Source organism: Phyllostomus discolor, chromosome 3, assembly GCF_004126475.2.
Source record: "Phyllostomus discolor isolate MPI-MPIP mPhyDis1 chromosome 3, mPhyDis1.pri.v3, whole genome shotgun sequence".
In the NCBI taxonomy this organism is placed as follows: Eukaryota; Metazoa; Chordata; class Mammalia; order Chiroptera; family Phyllostomidae; genus Phyllostomus; species Phyllostomus discolor.
The window spans coordinates 177,991,776-178,011,988 of NC_040905.2; the positions used below are offsets into that span (position 1 = coordinate 177,991,776).

The 20,213-nt window shown below is 41.6% G+C and overlaps 1 protein-coding gene across 2 annotated transcripts in view; it reads right to left on the bottom strand.

The window, feature by feature from the left end:
* Positions 1–20,213, bottom strand: part of RASEF (RAS and EF-hand domain containing) — a 68,286-nt gene that overhangs the window by 26,993 nt on the left and 21,080 nt on the right. For both annotated transcript variants that reach the window (XM_036021774.1, XM_028530738.2), the window contains exons 2-6: positions 11,287–11,433; positions 7,941–8,031; positions 6,855–6,950; positions 4,159–4,236; positions 1,665–1,780 (exon numbers count right to left, since the gene is read on the bottom strand). In XM_036021774.1, coding sequence (XP_035877667.1) covers positions 1,665–1,780; positions 4,159–4,236; positions 6,855–6,950; positions 7,941–8,031; positions 11,287–11,433 — 528 coding nt within the window. The remainder of the gene's footprint in view (positions 1–1,664; positions 1,781–4,158; positions 4,237–6,854; positions 6,951–7,940; positions 8,032–11,286; positions 11,434–20,213) is intronic.

Below are 20,213 nucleotides of genomic sequence, written 5' to 3' on the forward strand. Positions count from 1 at the left end.
TCCCCTGACCAACGCAAGCCCATTCCCCCTCCCAAGTCCCCTCAAGTGTCTCCTCTTTAGCACAGTTCTTCACCTCTTCTGAACTAAAAGAGCATCACATGGCATTGAAGCCCACCTGTAACATAGCTGGTAGCATTGTTTCTGACACTGTTCAGCTCTTATGTCAACTCTGCAATCTTTTAGCTTTTTATCTTCCTCAACTAAATCTGAAGTTCTCAAAGAGCAGAGATCACAACTTTTCTTTCTTATACACTCCACACTCAAAACTCATTTAGCTCAAGGACCGGTACATGGCAAATAATAAATGTTTCACTGCCTTCCATTATAGGACCTTGATTCTGATTAAAGTTTGCCAAGAAACAAACAAAAAACACGATATTTTCCTAAGTGTACGTATATGTGTGTATATATACATTTATGCATATTGATGCATTTATATGCAAATATGTGTATACATATACAAGGTCTGTCCAGAAGGTATCCAGCCATGTAATATTAAAAATACAGACACTTACTGAAGAAGTTACAGGATACAAGAAACATTGTACACAGGACAATGACACCTCAGTCCCCTTCAGCACTGGGACCTTGGGACCTCACACAATTCTCCCAAATCGCCATCAGCTGGCCCATCATATTTTCCTGAATCTCATCAATGGTCTGACATCTTTTCCCTTTCGATGGTGATTTTAGTTTTGGGAAAAGCCAGAAGTCACAGGGAGCCAAATGTGGTCTGTAGGGGGCCTGAGTCATCTGGGTGATTTGATGTTTCACAAAAACACTCTGCAAGAGATGTGATGCATGGGTAGGCTTACTGTCATGATGAAGCTGCCCAATCACCAGTTACCCATAGCTACATCCTTCTGAATCATCCAAATAGTTTCCTCAGAGGAATGTTTAAGCTTCATACAAAATCTGATGCAGATTCATTGCTCTACTTTCTCAGTCATTTTGAATGTGACAGCCACACAGTACACAGGCTCACCCAATGGTGTCTACCACCCCCACTGAGGAATACATCACTGTTTACACATGTGCATTCCAGTCCACTCTCCTTGGCTGCCAGGGTACATCAGTGTCATGCAAATCATTATCATTATGTTAACAATAGTTGGATTTTTTCTGGACAGACCTCGTATGTGTATTTTATAATTACACACATATGCATTTTCATATACGTAAATACGTGCCTGTGTGTGTAATGAACACCTGCCTCTGTGTATGTGTGTTAGATCTCCTGTTGTTAATACCATACTGCAAAAATAAAGCAGAACAAAATAAAATTTCTTGTCTAAGATGCCTACTTTTCACTTTGCTTATGTTGAAGGGCCAATATTCCCACCTTCAAAGCCCTTTAATTAGCACTGATTCTTGACATGTGAGATATATTCTTCTGCTCCCAATTAATTCAAACATTTATTAAGTCCTGCATTGTCCTACCCAGTCAATAATTAAATTCATCTGTTTGTATAAAAAAACCCTAAAACCCCCAAAATTACTAGCAAAGCTGACACTGAGAGTAAAATCTTTAGAAAGCAAAGAATATATCAGTAAAGTTAACAAATAAGCCTTTATTATCATATAGCTGAAGTTCATCCCCAGGATGGTTATCTAAATAAACATTCCACTCAAACTAAAAAAAAAACAAATGTGAAGTTTCATACCTTTCAGAATTCAGACTCTGATCAGCATAATCACTTTTCAATGCATCTAATTCACTCTGAAGAAAGGCTATGTTCGTCTGTGCTTCCAAAAGATCTTTCTTAACCTTCTGATTTTCCTAGAGAAAAGGAATGGTGCAGGTCATTAGATTCAGTTCACCTGGGACAAAGGAAGTGCAGCGGATGTAACCTTCCCACACATCACTCTCACCCAGCCACAGTTCTTTGTATCTTGGTATTCAAAACATTATCAACTCAGGGTAATTTGAAATTACTGTAATGTATTAAAGTGTCAATACTCTAAACATTCAAAGTTGTTATTTTTTTAAAAAAACACTAGTCTTTTGGTGCCAAACTCCAACACCCAAGAGTTTGTCATTAGTAGTTTGGCGTGCTATTGGCAAATTTACTGGAACCAAACATTGAAACCTCTGTTTTATTTGAGAATTATGAAACTACTGACAAAAATTCTATGGAATTAATGGTACCTATGACCATGGAGACTGGCTACTTTTTTACAATAAATCCTATCACCAAATATGTTCAAGTTTTGCACCCAAGAATAAACCAATGTAGTTAAAATTTTTCTAAGTTTTTTGACAGTTCCAAATGAGCTAGAATTTTCTAGGATTTTTTTTTAAGAATTTTTAAAATTTGCCCTGGCTAGCATAGTTCAGTGGATTGAGCACGGGCTGCGAACCAAAGCATCACAGGTTCGATTCCCAGTCAGGGCACATGCCTGGGTTGCAGGCCACGGCCCCCAGCAACCGCACATTGATGTTTCTCTCTCTCTCTTTCTCCCTCCCTTCCCTCTCTAAAAATAAAATAAATAAAATTTAAAAAAAAAAAGGATTTTTAAGATTTGAAGAATTTACCCAAGAACTTTTTCTAAAAACAATTCATTGGCAGTTTCCAGCTCAAAATGGTAAACTAAGCACATGAATTTGTCTGCCTTCCTTCCTTCCCTTTTGAGACCCCGTTAACATGAAATACCAAAGGAAATAAACCAATAAAAGAAGAATGGGAGAAGGGCCCATCTGCAGTGAAGTGACTTAAACGTTTCTGAGAAATGGAAACTGGACAGAAATGTGTTGATGAAAGACAGAGAGCAGAGGAAAAGGAGGTCCAGAAGTTGGTCTGGAATATTCTGCTTTTAAACAAAGAAGCAGCAGTTGGCCAGGCAAAAGCCCAGAGAGTGAGAGTGGAGCTGAAAACAGAGATTAAATTTATATATTAACTCACCCGCCCCTCAAGCCTGTGCCTGCTCTTCCGCTAGGAAAGAACAGTAGCTAGCCAGAATTGATTCCAAAGGCAGAAGACAGGGCTTTTTTTTTTTTAAACAAAATAACTGTATGGCCCCTACAAGGAAAGATAAAGCATCTCTCTGAATATGTCCAGAGAGATGCTTACAGCATCTGAATAAAGCATCCATGTCCCACACATTCTGGGAATTGAGGTTCCCCCAGTCTCACAGCCAGCACACACACACAGCTCCTGGGAAGGCCCCTTTTCAGGGCAGAGGTCTTGAGGCACACAGATCTATTTAGCTAGCTGCACAGGATTCCTACACCAGCTACCTAGAATGATCAGAAAGTCCAAAAGGACACAATCAGTCCAGCAAGAACTGAAACTTCGTGGACTCCAAAATTAACATTTTTAAGGAGGGAAAAATAAATTCCCTCATTAGGAAGAAGAAACAGGAAGTTACAAGCAGTCAGTGATATCGCAAAGATAGAATAGGTTGTTTTGTTTTGGTCTGGTTTGTTTTTCACAACAAGAACCCAAAACCTCAACCAGGAAATCCAAGAAAAACAAGCAACTCTGTAAGAAAGTCATGATCTAAGTACACAGCCAGCTAAGATGTGGCAAAACATGGAGCTGGTGGTGCATTAAGAGGGTTCTCTTGACTGTGAGGCTAGGAACCCCTTTTGAGTGGCACAGGGCTCATGGCTAGAGAGAAAGGAATGCAATTCTAGTTCATGCTATCTCACTTCTTGGCTCTGCAGTGAGAATAAAAGAAATGCTCATTATTGGCTTTTAGAGTTAACCTAAAAACAAAATAAAGTTTTTAATGATAATAAAACAGATATAAATGTTATCAGTATTGGCAATAGAAAGACCAAAGATATGGTCAGCAGAAGATAGAAAAGAAACAGAAGGAGGAAAGATGGAGGAAGGGCAGGGCGTTACTGCACCAGGGACACAGATCAGAGTGGATGCTATAAGAATGCAAGGTTAACCCTTGAAAGTTTAAGACCATGTCATTATTGCTGGGAATAAAAAATAAATGTAAGTGTTTACAACAGATAGGATATCACTGAGGGGAAAAGCCTGCATAAATAGCACCTTTGGTTGAGGTATTTCAAAGACTTTCTCTGAAAGCTTAATTTCTCTTTAAGCTTCTATTCCTGGAACACTGAAATAATAGCATGATTATGTTCAGAAAACAGTAGTCTAACAGGAAATGTATTTCTGTAAGCGAAGAGGTGATTCTTACCATTGATAAGTCATAAATTTGTTTCTTTAATGCAGCCACATCTTCTTTTTGACTTACATGTTTTGACTGTTCTTCTAGCTGAAAGAGCAAATAAAAGTTGTGTGTTTACAGACTTTGAATTTATTGAGTTAAAGTTAGGAATATCCTTGCATACAGAAATGGGAATTCTAGAAGTCTTCAGTTTTCAACATCATACAACTTTTTACGTCATTTAAGCACGCATAATCTATAAGCATTTAAAATTTTGCTCTAAATAACTTAAACATTTGAAAAAGGAGTTTTATCATTCAATAAGTTTTCTATGAAACAATGTGAAAGCCCTTTATGGAGACTATTCAACTATTAAGCAACCCAATGCGTCTTTTCTAATCACATTGCATACAAGTCTCGACCTCTATATTCCCCTAGAACTTTATCTGCACTTCACACTTTCTATCCTGTATTGTGATTATTTGTAAATGTTCTACCTGTCCTTACTCGAGTCTAAGATTTTTAAAAACAAAGTTAGTGTCACTTCCACCTATGTTTTCTTCACAGTGATTTCAAGAAACTCTTATGAAATGACTGAAATCAATAAAATTTAAGTATGTTGTGAAGGTAGAGACATGTGCACACAAAACTGTGTCAATATGAACATGAGCTCTGCTTACTGATTGACTCATTAGTATTTTCAGGCTCAACTGGCTCTGGAGCATCGACAACACGGACAACAAAAATGCCTTCCCTACAAAGAGATTACACCCCGTGGAAAATGTGAGGATTTGTGGGTGTCCACTAATTGAATACTTATACATTGATCAAAACGAATGCCTTATTTCATTAAGTGTAAGTACTCTGACACTGGACTTTCTTCATCTTCCAGATGGCTTCTGCTAAAGGTTTTCACACAACTATGTCTAACTGCACATAGCTGACAGTGACCAAGGACAGCCATGGACCTTAAGATGCATGCCAATTTCAGGGAATAAAAAGTATTGGCAAAATGAGTTTTCAGAATCAATGGCAGAAAGTAATGGCAATTACAACAACGTTGTAAACTTTTCTATAGTTCTTTACAGCCTTTAACATGCTCTCACATAAATCGTCTCTTGTCTTCTTGAAGAACCACCCTATCCAGCAAGAAGAAAGCCTGCTATAAGTGAAGAAGCACCAGCTGTGTGGTGAAGACGACTCCACTGCTTATTTGCTGTGTGACTTTAAGTTATTTACCCTCTGTGGAACTTGGTGTCTTCATTTGTAAAAGTGGGATATTTATACCTGCTTTTTAAAAATGTTTGAGATTTAGATTTTAATTATTTTTAAAAGTGCTTAATACACTGTAAAGTCAATAAAATATCTTACTATGGTTAGACAGGAGACTATATTATTAGTCACATTTTACAGATGAGAAGCTAAAGATCAAAAAGACGAAGCCAGCTGTACGAGGTGTTACAGACAGAAACTGGCAGCCTCTGCACGGACTCAGGGCTCATCGTTCCTGACTCTCACTGTCTGGTGCCCATCTGGTCTTCCTCATACACTGTTATCGGGGTGAAAAATCTCTGTGTCTCTTCTTGCGCACATTCTCTTAAAGACTGGGGGAGGCATGGAAACAAGTGAGGACAATGACTAGGATCATCTGTGACTCTGGCCTAAATAAGGGGCTGGTCCATTCAAATTCTGTAATACAAGCATCCTATGTATAGTCTAACGACCTCCGGAAATTAGATAAAAGGTTAACATTGATAATAATTTTCCAAGAATGCTACGAGAATTCTTAATAATTCCAGGTGTTTACATCACAATAGCCCACAAAACACAGTTAATCATCACTTCATCTCACTGTATATTAACACCACTGGAAGGAGTGTTAACGCTTTGATTGCAAGAACAACCAGGGAAGCAAAGTGGTGTCCCCAAATTCACAATGCCACTTTCAGGGATGATTATTTTTTAAGTATTCTTTCTCATGTTAGTCAAGATGTTTCCATGCGTTATGGAGACAATCCACATGGAAGAAGCGGCCCCAGTACTGAGCTAGCGTCAGTCTGTGCCCCCAGCCAAGACCCTGTTTTCAGCATCTCTTCCCAAACGGGGCATTCAGCCATGCCAGCTTGGTAGCTGGAAATTGGTAATGGTGGGGGTATTCACACCATGGAAATTGGCAAATGCTACAAGTCTCTACCTCAGCCAGAGCCAGTTGTTAAACATCTAGCAGCAGGCCACAGAGTGAAACGTTCCTACTCATTAGGACCAAACAGAGCAAAGGCCAAAACCCATTCACACCTCTGCTCACACTTCAACAAGTTCTCTCCCACATCTGAAACTTTGAACACAGAAGGGGAACATTCACTTCACTTAATGAATATTCACTGAATCCCCACCAGGTACCTTGAAGTACGCAGGGGGCAGATACACAGTACCCCCACTGTCATGGGCAGACAGTCCACTGGACACATGGGTACTGAGGGCACTTGGTTGGTGAAGACTAAGGAAGAACACTGGTTTGATGGACAACTGTATTTATTAGATCTGTGCAGATGATAGGTGCCTTTGGAAATAGAAAAGGAAACAAGGGGCCTCAAAAAAAAAGTCCTGCTACTCAGATCTGATTCCATCTGCTGCTTCAATGTGATTCCAATGGTCTTAGTCTCTAATAACTCAGATACATCGGTATCCTGAAGCTATTCCTCAAAGTCTAGCCGCCACACACCTACCTTTTTCAGTTTCTTTATCGTCACCTGGAGATCCCCTACTTCTGTTTCATACTGACGTTTGAGGTCACTGAGGGCTTCCTCAGCTTTGCGTTTTTCCTAAAAGAAAAAAAAGGTTTTATTGATTTAAATAGGTTCATCAAGGCCCCATAAAGGAGAAGTGTTTTAAGTCAAACAAAGGCTGATCCCGAGTCCCCTACACAGGGAGGGTGGAAGTAACCATATAACTGTAGCTATACAGCCACTTCTAGGCTTGAAACCCATTCTAAAGATGGAACAACAAAGGCTCAGAGGTCAGATGATTTTTCCAGCACCATCTATAACACAGACAGGACAGAGCCAGGAAGCAAACTAAGGTATATGGATGCCTCTCAGTTAACAGGACAAATGAACAGGGGAAAAAATGAAATGTTTTTCCAAAAAAAAATGAAAGCTAACACTAGCTACTCAAAGAAATATGTCTATTTTCTGTTTCCAGTGAACATTAATTACGCAGATATATTTTATTTAAAAAAAAAACATAATTATTTCTTCTATGGAAATAACTGAAGGCAGCATCCAACTTTCAACCCTAAGAGTTCCTATAATGAATAAAAGTATGTAGGATATACTTTTACATCTTCCATTATAATTTATATCCCATTATAAAACACTGAAGTTTGTGGAGAGAACTTTAATTTTGCTGTAATCGAGCTATAAAGCTGGCAGGTGGTGTGCATGGGCAGTAAGTCAGTGGCATACAGCACCAGAGCCACCCGCTCTCCAGAGGCTGGCTCCACCCTCTCCATCAGGCCTCAGCTCTCACTCCACCTCCTTGAAGTGGCCAGAGACCTCCCTGAACAGCCTCCTGTCCCCATTGCTGTCTGTCACACACACTGTTTCTTAACTGCACTTGTCACCTTTGAAATTATCTGCTTTGTTTATTTGATTATTTATTTATTCCCCCTCTCTCTCTTTACTCTACCTACCACCGAAAACCATCCCCATCATCTGGAGCCTGCACTTGCTGCACCCAGAGGACACCGGGTGCCCAGTCCATAAAAGGTGCTCCGGAAGGAATCAGTGAATGAATGAACCCCCCACACTCACGTCCTTCCGTGTCTTGTGTTCTGCAGCCTGAATCCTCTGGTCCATCTCCTCTTCCAACTCACTCAGCTGCATGGCTGCCTTGTCCTGGGCTCTGCAAGTCAACAGGATGCACACCTTTTCATTACACCCTTGAACCTGTAACATGAAAACTTGGACCTAATCTACTTCAAGCCCTTTATTTTACAAATGAGGAGAAACACAACATTTCAAATAACAATTGCTGTGGCTTCCACATAATAAAATGAAATAAGCAATTTGACCATTTGGGTATAAGAGGATATTAAAACTTGATATTGAATAAATGGAATAGATTGGATAAAGTGGCATTAAACTAGAATGTGGCAAAGGACTGACAAAAATGCCAAATTACTGGCAGGCTGTCAATAAATTCTGAAAATCCTTTTTGCTCTCGTGACTGAGCTACAACCATGGGGAAATAACGAACAAAACTCCAAGGCAAAGAGATGGTTAGATATAATTTTGAAATTTTATTATACGAAACACAATGGTCTGTGCTACAGTTAGAAGGAAAAAAAGAAGGGATCTCAGCAATTATTACATTCCTTCATATGATAAATGTAGATACAGTTACCCTTTAGAAAAACTGTTTCTTTTTTAATGTAATCAATGGGTCACATTTTTTGAAGGCAGAACATACCAATTTGCAAAAAAGTTAGAAAGGAGAAAAATTTGTTGAGAAGCATTCCAGGATAGTTTTCCTTAGCAACTGCCTAGTATGGAGACATCTGTCATTTTACAGTGGTTGAAGCTCCATATTAAGCCCTAAAAAATGTGTCTTCTCTTCTCTCTCAGCTATATGTCCAATTATCTACATTTTCACATGCGTCTGTCTTGCCTACTCAACTAAACTATAAGTGACTTGAAAGCAGCCAGCCTGAGATTTAGAGAGTCAGTTCACGTGGATCAAGGACACGCCATTAATAAAAAGTAGGGAATGGGACCTCAGGAGAAGACTTCCACATTCCAGTTTGATGGCTCCTGCTACCCCATCTTCCCTGCTTTCAACTTGGAACACAATTTGTTGGTATGTTAGTTTAATTTCTACTTAAAGTTCCAAACAAGCATCGAGAGGTGGGGGGAAGACCCCAAAATAAAATTTTGAGAGACTAACTATTGTTTTCTGCTCCTGTTTACTCCCTCCTCCCCTTACAGCCTGCCCAAGGTTATGTTAACCTCCTGTGGAAAGTCAGCTAGTTCTGCTCTGTTTATAAATACTTGCTATTTGAACCTTAGGAATTATGTATTCTCCATAGCAACTTTGGTTTGGGGATTTGCTTGTTTTTAGTGAACTCTGAAACTGTGAAGAGCTATGCCACTTACCTGCTTCTCCCTTTGCCATAACCAGCTTTTCCAGCCCTTCCTTTTGGACATCCAGTCCCAAACAGCTGAGCACCTGGGGACTGCTTCTGAATGTGATCCTTCTGCTTTTCTCACTTCTGAGCAAGTCTTATATTTTTGGTTGGTTAGTCTATAACAACAGTGTTTGTCTCAGCAGTTCCTAATTCCTAGAAAAATGTCTAGGGTATTGGGAATGTCTGCTTTATCGCAGTCCAGGGCCCCTACCAGGACACTGGAAACCCACTCTTCAAGTACAAGTGCAGAAGACTGAGGCCCTCTCCCAACAAAAAAATAAAGGTGATGATGAAGGGTTACAAGCTAGGAACATGAGGAAATATTCACAGTGGTCATATAAATGCGTCAGTGTGGACCCTGAGAGCTGGGAGAGGGGCCTCTACGAAGCCCAGAGCTCGGGACACAGCCTGCCTTTGGATCCCACCCACAGAGCATGGAGGGGACAGGAGAGAAGCACCAACGGAGCTCAACATAATGTGATAACCTCCACAGCCAGACAGCAGCCTAGCTGACAATGAGAACATAAAGAATGCCTTTCTTCTTCGCCTAATGGATTTACATGGTACTATCCTTAGTGATCATGTGTGCATGTGTGTGTGGGGGGGGGAGTGAATGTGTTTGTCTGTGTGAGCGTGTGTGTCCCACATATCTTTGTGTGGGTCTGTGTATGCATACCTGTGTGTATGTATGAGAGTATTTTAACAGATATTCATTCGCTGGACACTCTAAAAACTCACTATGTGCGTCTGCCAGTTGCCTCTCAAAGGCAGCCAATCCGGGACTCGGACCAGCACTCCACTGTGCCCTCCAGAATTCAGAGCTCTGCAGACCAGACTGTGGAAAGCCCCCGGCAGGCAAACTTGATCAGAGCCAGGAAGTGAACATGATCATAAGAAATCCCCTGTGAACAGTTCAACTCTTGCATGACTCCAGGACTATAAAAGTAGCATTTTAAAAATTTTCTTTTGTACATTTTAATTCACTTCGGTTACTTCAAAGGGTCTACCCTACAGTTTCATTGCCATGTTGAAGGGAAGACAGAGACAGAGGAGCAGCCCCTGCCTGCCCCACGGCAGTGGGGGCATCCTACCGGAGGGGCTGTTCGCAAGTTCTGGGCAGAGACCAGCAAGGCGGGCAGCACGCCCTGAGCTGCACGCACAGCAGCGAGAGGCCTCTGTGGAAGAACTGGGACACACAAAATGCCCTCTTTCCCAGCATATGCCAAGGGAGTGTGGTCCTCGCAGGAGGCAAAGAGGCTGATATTTGGATTGCAACACACGTAACTCTTCTTTTGCATTGGGTTGCTGTTAAAACCAGTAAGCTATCCCGGGGAAGCTTGCTATGCCTTGCACAAACTGGCTGCAGGACAGTAAGGGCAGCAGCTTTTAGGCTTTCAGTCAGGCTGGGTGAGGAGAGCCAGAGAGAGAGATAAAGAAAAGCATCGCAGACCACCTACCACGTGGGAGGCCCAGTGTGAGGGGCATCACCCACGATGGCACCTATGTCTCCAACCCTGAGGGGTGAATATTTACAGCCTCATTTTGCAGCTGCAGAATCTGAGGCCCAGGGAAATTAAGTAACCTGTCCAAAGTCACACGCCCATCAGTCACAAGGCCAGGCTTCAAGTGGAGCCTGGCCTGCCTCTCTGGAGGAAAAGTTTCCCATATGTTTCAAGTGGCTCCATAGAAGATACCAAATCTCTTTGAGGTGCTCTATATGGAACCATGGCCTGTAAGAGTTTCTATGACAGGATCATGGAGACCTGCTGATGGATTGCTGACTGACCCTATGAAGTACTGCCTGACTCAACTTCCCTCACTCTGGCTCAGTTCAGAAAGCTCTGGATGCCTGGGGATCAGGAAGTCCTCCCTTGTCATATTGGGATAATACAGCTCAGTCCATGTGACCCCCCCCAGTCAAAGAGCAAGTTCAAGGACCCCATGTGCCACTTAGAAAGGAAGGACTTCAATACCTCTTCACTGCAATGGCCAGGTTTTCCATTTCTGTGCTTTGAAGCTTGATCTCACGGATGAAGTTCTTTATAACATGTTCATACGGCTGAATCAGTCTTGGCTCCACAAGGTTGATGTTTTGATACAAGGTACTAACTTGCTCTTTCCTTCAAAAAAAAAAGAAAAGAAATTAAACCACGTGAAAAACAAAAAGGCAAATTTTCAGAATACTTTTACAAAAGAAACCAAAGAAGAAAAAAACAGCAGTAACAGAAGGACCTAGTGGGGGTCAGGGGGGTGGGAGTGTCAGAGATGTTGCTACATTATTCTTCATTTTTTTTACAATGGAACAGCAACTGTATTGTTTTTCCAGCTTTACTGAGGTATGACTAGCAAAAGTTGTAAAGATTTAGGTTGTACCATGTGATGATTTAGTATTTTAAAAGATGGAGGTCTGTGGTGCAGTGGAAATGTACACGAAGACATTTTTTTCAGTCACTGCTGGGTTTTCTATAATAGAAAGGTAAACAGACTTACAGGGAAAAAGTTAGGTAATGCTAAAACAATTACTTAATTCCATGTTCCGCCAATCCCTAATAAGGGTGTATTTCAGACTTTATGATCATAAGAGCACACACACCTATTATTTTATGGTCAGCTAAAATCACTTCATATAAATTCATGTTTATATATATATTTATATGTAACAATCCTTATACTCATTATTTATTAACTTTTATTAAAAGACAAATATTTCATGGTCATTTCAAAGGAAAAATTGATAAGGCTGAGCAGCTGGCTAGCGGTGCCATTGGCCCAAGTTTAGGAGCTGATGTACTGAGTGAATCTAGTTTGAACTCTGCACAGTGTGGCTGCAGAACTCAACTGCCACCAAGGCACCGTGAGAATCCTCCACCATATCCAAAGCTTCTCCGATCGATGGGCATGTTGTCCTCCTGGGACAGGGAGCTCCATCAGTGCCCATGTGGTCTGACCTTCCTTCTCTGACCCTAGTGAGAACCACGCTTGCTGACAGTTAACACAACCTGTGACCACCTTGTGACAGTAGCAGCGCTTTTTTAAAAGAAGAAACATGTATGCCAGTTGAAAAAAAATGCCAGGAATTTAGATAATAGGCACTTATTTGGGCCTGAGATAACTTACCATAATATCAACATGCAGAATTCCACCAATGCTCATCAGTCTAGAGCTATCAACACAGGGGTGCTACCCTCTTTCACATGCCGCATTCTTTAAAAAGCATCTCCAGTGCTTGGATAATTCTTTCAATCAGTATAATTTTATGGCTACTCCCCTGACAGTATGAAAAGTCTCTTGCCCTTGACATAGACAGACTGCTCTTCTCCAGGTGCTTATCTAGGTCTGGTAAAGCCACTGGGCAGGCCATCACAAGAACCAAGACATCTGAGAGCATTTCAAGCCATCTGTGGTGCCTAACATCCACAGAGTGACAGCCAAAGAAGGCCACTCCGAAATCCCTCGCACGAAAGCCTCACCCATCCACTTGGCCACAACGTCTGAGCTTCCGCCCTGCTGCTCTGTTGAAGGCAGCCCGTTCCAGTGCCTTCAACAGGGACTGGACAAGAAAGAATACAATCATCTGGGCTTCAGTGATTGAAAGGCTGTGCTGCATACAACCATCTCCCAATTGGGAGAGATGACACAACTACACATAGTAAGATGTATAATTACAGTAAAAATATTTCTACTTAGTAAGTGTTCACTATATACCAGATATTATGCTAAGCAATTTGTATGCTAAGCAATCATAGCTTCGAATACTCACAACAACCATTTAAAATACTTTTATAAACCCATTTTGCAGATTGGGCAGAACTAAGTGCCTGTTATGACTGAGCTGTATCTCTCCAAAATCCCTTTGTTGAAGTCCTACCTCAGAACGTGAGTGGATTTGGAGAGGCCATTAGGCAGGGCCCTAATCCAATATGACTAGTGTCCTCTAAGAGGAGGAAATCTGGACACAGACATGCACAGAGGAAAGACCACGTGAAGACAGGATGATGGCCATCTCCAAGGAAAGGCCTTAGAAGAAGCCAACCCAGCCAACACTTTGATCTCAGACTTCACCTGTGAGAAAATAGGTTTCTATGGTTTAAGCCACCCAGACTGGTATTTGTTACCAGAAACACCTAGGCAACCACAGCAGACAATGAAAGTGCCCACGGTCATAGTGATGGGGTGGCAGGATTGGGATCCAAACTCAGTCTGATGCTGGAGACCACATGATCAATCATTATATTCTATTGCTTCCCAATTGTGTTAAACAACTGAACCTTGGCAGAAGGAAAGGGATTGGAAATCAGTCTATAGAACTATGAAACACTGCAAGAGGTAACATAGATAATTAACCTGGAAGCTTAGTTAAGCGTGGCCCCAAGGTGTGTCGATACAGCTATAAACTCTCCCAGGTTTGCTCTTATGAATAAGCTGTTCGATCTGCACAGAGGCCAATTATGATTCGAAAGAACAGCTCAAGTGAAACAGTATTAACAGACCTGCAGGACTAAGCCACTTTATTGGACAATATAAGGCACAGAAAGCTGCCATCATGCCTCCCATCAGAGCTGAGTAAAAACTGTAGTTGCAATAATTAGCAGTGTTTATTAAAGGACAGTTTAAAAAAATCTCTATTCTTAGACTGTCCCATGTAATTCCAATCACAACAGGATCATTAACTTCTTAGCCTTTTGTCGTTTGCTGACCACCAGCAGGATACAACACATAACTGTCTCATTGACAGGAACCTGCCTGTCAGGGACGGCCATTAAGATACTGTCACTGAAAGTCCTTGTTTATTGGCCAACTACATAGCAATAAAATGTTTAAAAGCAGATGTCTCAGTAGATTTCCTGACTTCTACAAGTTTCTAAAATAAGAAAGAAACATAATGATTGCAAATTCCCTTGGGTCTTTTGCTGGTCCTGGCATTATACAGAATTTCAGAAATAGTTTACAGTGGAGTATATAGATAGATAATAATAAACAATATCCACCACTAGCATAAAATATGTTACATGGTTAACTGCTGTCCCACAGATGACCTGCTTCTTATTACAGGGCACCAGGGGAAAACTGACTTCCCAGAACCCCCGGCAGGTAGGGTAGAGCCATGTGACTAGTTCTGGCCAATGGAATGGGAGCAGAAAGTGTGCTGCCACTTCCATGCTTGGCCCTTCCCATCCTTGGTAAGATCCTCAGCTCATATCCAGTCTAATTCATTCATTCATTTTCCCTCTGCCTCTCTCTCCCTCCCTCTCCCTACCACTTTTTCCTTCTCTCTCTCCCTCTCTCCCTTTCCTTCTCTCTCTCCCTTTCCCCCTTCTCCTGCTCTGCCTCTCTCTTTCTCCCTCCCTCATCAGCACAGCTGAAGTGAAGAACTCCAATACAGTAAAGCCAAGGATGGCATGTGCTTGGATCCCTGAATCCTCACATTGAGGGGAACTGCTCAGAGGGGCTGCTACCTGACCACAGTGGTCTGCCCAACACGTAAGGAAAATACAAGTCTGCACTTTATAAAGCCCCTAAGACTTGGAGGTTCTGTTATGGCCACCTTGAGCTCAAATATTGGCATTGTAGTCTCCTAGTTTGTTTTTCATCATGCTTTCCAGATTAAATTACTTCCTTGATAGCTTCCCATGAATGAAGTAATAAAACTTCTCTGACCAGGTTAAGTCTTTCCCACCACCACCCACTCCTTTTCAAGGGAACAAAAGACTATTCTGAAACATTCACATGCTGACACAGACATTTATTAAGCACCTTCCATATGCAGTCCTGGCAGTGATTCCGGCATTTACATGTACTATTTACTTAATCCCCATGACAACCCTATGAAGAAATTATCACTAGTATCCTATTTACCAAGGGGAAAGGAGGCAGAGAAGGGTAAGTATCATCAGGTCACAGAGCTGAGAACTGCAATTCAGCCCATCAGCTCCAGAAGCCAGCTCTCCAGAGAGGAATTAACTCTTCAGGCCAAAAAGTAAGTGCTGAGCTTGTTTTCAGGGATCCCAAGTGAATGGCTCCATTTAAGAAAGTTTATTGTACCAAAATTGTTAAAATTATTTTGGAAGAGGATATGTATTATTGCTACAAAAACTGCCCACATTTGCAAAGGGACTCCTTTAAAGAATAAAGGCATAACTAAGACTAAAATGAGGTAATCTTATAAAACTTGGTTTACATAAAGTTATTTGGGAAAAACACTACTGCAGACAATGAGGCACAACCCCCCCCCCCGCCCCCCGCCCCCGACTCCAGCCACCTCATCTGCCTGTGTGAAACCAGAGAACCATCCGGATTATACAGACATAAGGCACTTGGCAATTTTGACAGCTGGTGAAAAAAAAAAAACAAAACAAAACAAAACGATCATGGCAAGAGATAATAGGTGTCCTCTCAATGTAAGATTTAAATGCTGTGCCCTGTACAGGCAGTTAAACACTTGCAGATTCTTCGACAGACTTGGTGTGATTACTTGGTGCCACGCCAATCTTCAGTTCCACTCCTGAGAGTGTGGTCACCAGCCCCCACTGTGTTCTAGCTCCTGACGGCAACAGTTAAACAAGCAGAGACTGCACAATGCTGCACACACAGCTCTGCTTGCTTCTAGGCCTGTCACAGAGTGGCACACGTGAGTTCTGAGAAGGGTGCCTGGTAGTGACAAGGCTCGAAGCACTTTTCATTTAAGTTTAGGGCTTCTTCTACGGCAGTTACACTTGGATTCACAAATACCATGTAGACCTCTTTACAGGTGTACTTGACATATACCAGGTAGCGCTCAAGAGTCAAGTCATATGTATTAGTCAGCCAAGACAAAAAACAATTTCTGCTTCTGTGCAGAGAGAGCCACTACCACTAAAAATAATCTAATTTATGTCTAAATAAAAGGGATAAAAGGAAAGGCATTTTCAGAGAAAAATGCACCCTGAACTACCAATTTTAGATGTTTAAAATCTGAGCCTGTTCATCTTCTTGCTTGATAAACCACACAATGATCTGTCTCAAAGGCTATAGTAAAGGCTAATTACTGATAAAAAATGCACAACTTAAAGCTTTTAAATGATCCGTGGGAAATGAGCATTTTAAATTGCAAATAGTCCTATTGAAACTGAAAGGGATATTATGTAAACTTATAAGAAAAACAAGTATACTTAAGCTGTGTAAAAAGTTTACAAAGTCACACATAAGATTAACATTTTACCTAGGAGATCATGTATGTGCGTATATGTGTGTGTGTGTGTGTGTGTGTCTATGTATTTGTCATGTAGTAAGGCTGGTACTTAGAATGTCTGGGCACCTATGGGCTCAGGACACCTCTGGGAAATAGGTACAGACACCATCACCCCACGCTGAGGAACACAGTGACCCAGTAACGGTGCTAGGAAAAACTGTCCCTTACATTCAAAGTTTTGCTGCTTTAAGCATGAAAATAAGGGGCTAACTATTCAAACTATAAGTTATATAGATCTAAAGCCCCAAACCGTTTTCTGTGAATAAAAGTGCCAACGCCCACATCATTCCACACTGGGGCTGCCACAAGAAACTTGACACTAGGACCCTGACACCTGAGCACGGGAAATTAAACGCCCACATCATCCAAGGGGCATCACATTAGAGCCTGGACATAAAATGCTAAGGAACAGGTTGAGTTCCTTACCTTGTAAGGCTCACCATGAAGATGGTGCCCAAGATGCTCCAACATCACAGAGCAAGTGAACATGGATGAGTAGATGTTAACCAGGTAGAAAGCAGTAAGGGAGTGGGAAGGCAGCCTGTCCCAGGCACCAGTAACCCCAGGCTGAGGGGTTTGGGGGCAGGGAAGCAGCCAGCAATTCCTGTAATTCCAAGAAGGTGGTAAGGCTGGTGAGCTCAGAGTGGGGAGGGAGCAGCAGGTGTGGATACAAAGGGAGAGGTGAGCAGGAGCCAGATGACAGCACAGGACCTAGAAGCGCAGCAATGACACGGGAGGGGGTGGTTATATTGAGAGGGCACAAAGCCACTAGAAGGTTTAAAGAAAGAGATGACATGATCACATGTGCATCATAACTATGTCCATTTTCAAACACTTTTGGCTATAGCAAAGAGTTAAGCAAAGAATTTTGAAAAGTTTTCAGAGGTAAAGGTAAATCTTAGTCCACTATCATTTAATGCAGAAATGTGGGACTTCAAGAGTTTTCACTAACCGCTTTCTTTTATTACAGAATTTGTAAAATTATAGACAGTTAAAATCTGACAGTAGAGACAGATCAATGGAACAGAACAGAGAGCCCAGAAATAGACCCACATAAATACAGTCAACTGATTTTTGACAAAAGAGCAAAGGCAAAGCAATGGAGCAAAGACAACCTTTTCAATAAATGGCGCTGGAACAACTGGACATCTACTTGCAAAAGCACAAATAAATACACGGACCTTACAGACCTTACAGCCTTCTCAAAAATGAACTCAAAATGGATCACAGACCTAAACTGAAAAACAAAGAATCCCCTAGAAGGTAATATAGGAGAATACCTAGATGACCTTGAGTATGGCAATGGTTTTTTAGATATAACATCTCAGGTATGATCCATGAAAGACATAATTGATTAGTTGGATTCATTAAAAAATAAAAACTTCTTTGTGAAAGACAATGTCAAGAGAATGAGAAAAGAAGCCACAGACTGGGAAGAAGTATTTCCAGATACATCTGGTAAAGGACTGTTATCTAAAATATACAAAGAACTCTTAAAACTTGACAATAAGAAAATAACCCAATTTTAAAATGTGGCAAAGCCCTTAACCTCACCAAAGAATATGCTCTATTGCATGTCATCAGGAGAGTGCAAATTAAAACGACGACAAGACATCACTGTACACCTATCAGAATGGCCCAAATCTGGAACACGGGCGCACCAGCGCTGGTGAGGATGTGGAACAACAGGAGCTCTCATTCGTTGCTGGTGGGAACACAAATGGTAGGGCCACTTTGGAAGACAATTTGGCAGTTTCTTAGAAAACTAGAGATCCTCTCACTCCAGTGTGTCCAGTGTGAAAGGTCCTCCAGTATGTCTTTCAGTAGATGAATGGATCAACTATGGCACATCCAGATAAGAAAATATTATTCAGCATTAAAAAGAAATGAGCTATGAAGGCATGAAAACACATGGAAGAACCTTAAATGAATATTTCTAAGTGAAAGAAGCAAAGAGGAAGAGGCTACCTACTGTACAATTCTTCTATGACATTCTGAAAACGGCAAAACTTGGAGAGAATGAAAATATCAGTAGTTGGTAGGGGTGCAGGGGTAGGAATGAACAGGCAGAGCACAGAAGATTTTTAGGGCAGTGAAAATACTCTGTAAGATACTATAATGATGAGTATATGTCACTACGTATTTGTACAAACCCACAGAATGTATAATACCAAGAATGAACCCTACTGTCAAATAAGGAATTTGGCTGATCATAATGTTGGTCCATCAATTGTAACAAATTCCCACCCTGGTGAAGGTTGTTGACAGTGGGGAAGGCTGTGCATGCCCAGGGACAGACGGTGTAAAGGAAACCTCTGTACCTTCCTTAGTTTTGCTATGAACCTAAAACTGCTATTAAAAAAGTCTTTATCTAATCTGATAGCTTATTTCTTTGGGGGGGGGGGGTAGTGATTCTATTCCTACTAAGTTGACACCAGCTGATCTTTCTAAATGCCCTGTCAGTAAGTGGAAAGGCTTACCTTTACCCCCGTAGAAGCAAAGTAAAATTTACTAATTTCAAAATGTACTTTTATTACACAGTACAATAACTCCACAATAAAACCCAACTAACTGGAAAATAAATTCCAGCAGCTGAATCTAGCTAGCTATACTGCTAGGCCAGGGCTACATTAGTTCTCTTTCTGAAGTTCAAGTCCTTCTTTCCAGACAGGATGGGTCTCTACCCAGCAACTCCCTTGAGCGAGCCTCACGTAACTGGAAATGATTCTAATCTGTGTTCTCACAACAGGTCTTACTCTCCATTAACTCATGCAGAATGAGTATCTGGCTCTCCCATCTAGACAAAACAATGCTCTCTTGAACTTGGTCCTGCCATCCCACAGGCTGGGAAAGACAAGCCAGTTCAGCACCCTGGGCTTTCCCCCGCTGCTTTGCTGCTGCTCCGTCAAAGGATGACTACTCCAGGCATTCAACCAGCAGTGGCTTAGCCAGTGCCCTCCACCCAAATACATCTCCTGCAGGTAAAATTCCTTCCAGGGTCATGTCACCCTGAAAAATATTTTATTAGGTACTTATCTGGGTAATATTTCCCCAGAAAGTGTTAAAATGAAAACTCCCTGGAAAATGGGTATGTTGACTAGATTTATTCAATGTCTAGAAGCATTTCAAAGAGCAAATTGCTTCCTATTTAAAGTCACTGACATTCAGACACTGGGAGTCTGCCAATGGAGGGAGGAAGACAGAAACAGCACAGGGCCATGTGCTGGAGGCTTAGGGAAGGCACACTAAAACCTCTGAGGACTCCTTAAGTCACGAGTAATTACTACACAGGGCAAGTGTAACAGCCTGGCTAACCTCAAGTGCTTCCTCACCACATCCTGGCTCCGTGAACCAGGGCAAAATCCTTAACCTCTCGTGCTTCAGTTTCCTCAGTCATGATGTGAGTACAGTAACGGAAGCTTCCACATAACGTTGTGAGGGTTAACTCCTACTGAGGCACACGCAACCATACACGGAACACTAAGGACAATTGATACATGTCCCCCACTTTGATCTGTGACTCTTCTTTCCAAATGAGTTAGAAAGAAGTAGATGGTTATCTCCTGTCAGTTTCTCTGCTGTGTCTTGGGGAAGATCTAGAAGGAAGCCAGCAGCGTGGTGTGGAAGTCCCATGGGCAGAAAGGTTGTCTTATGTGAGCCAGTGCAGGAGAA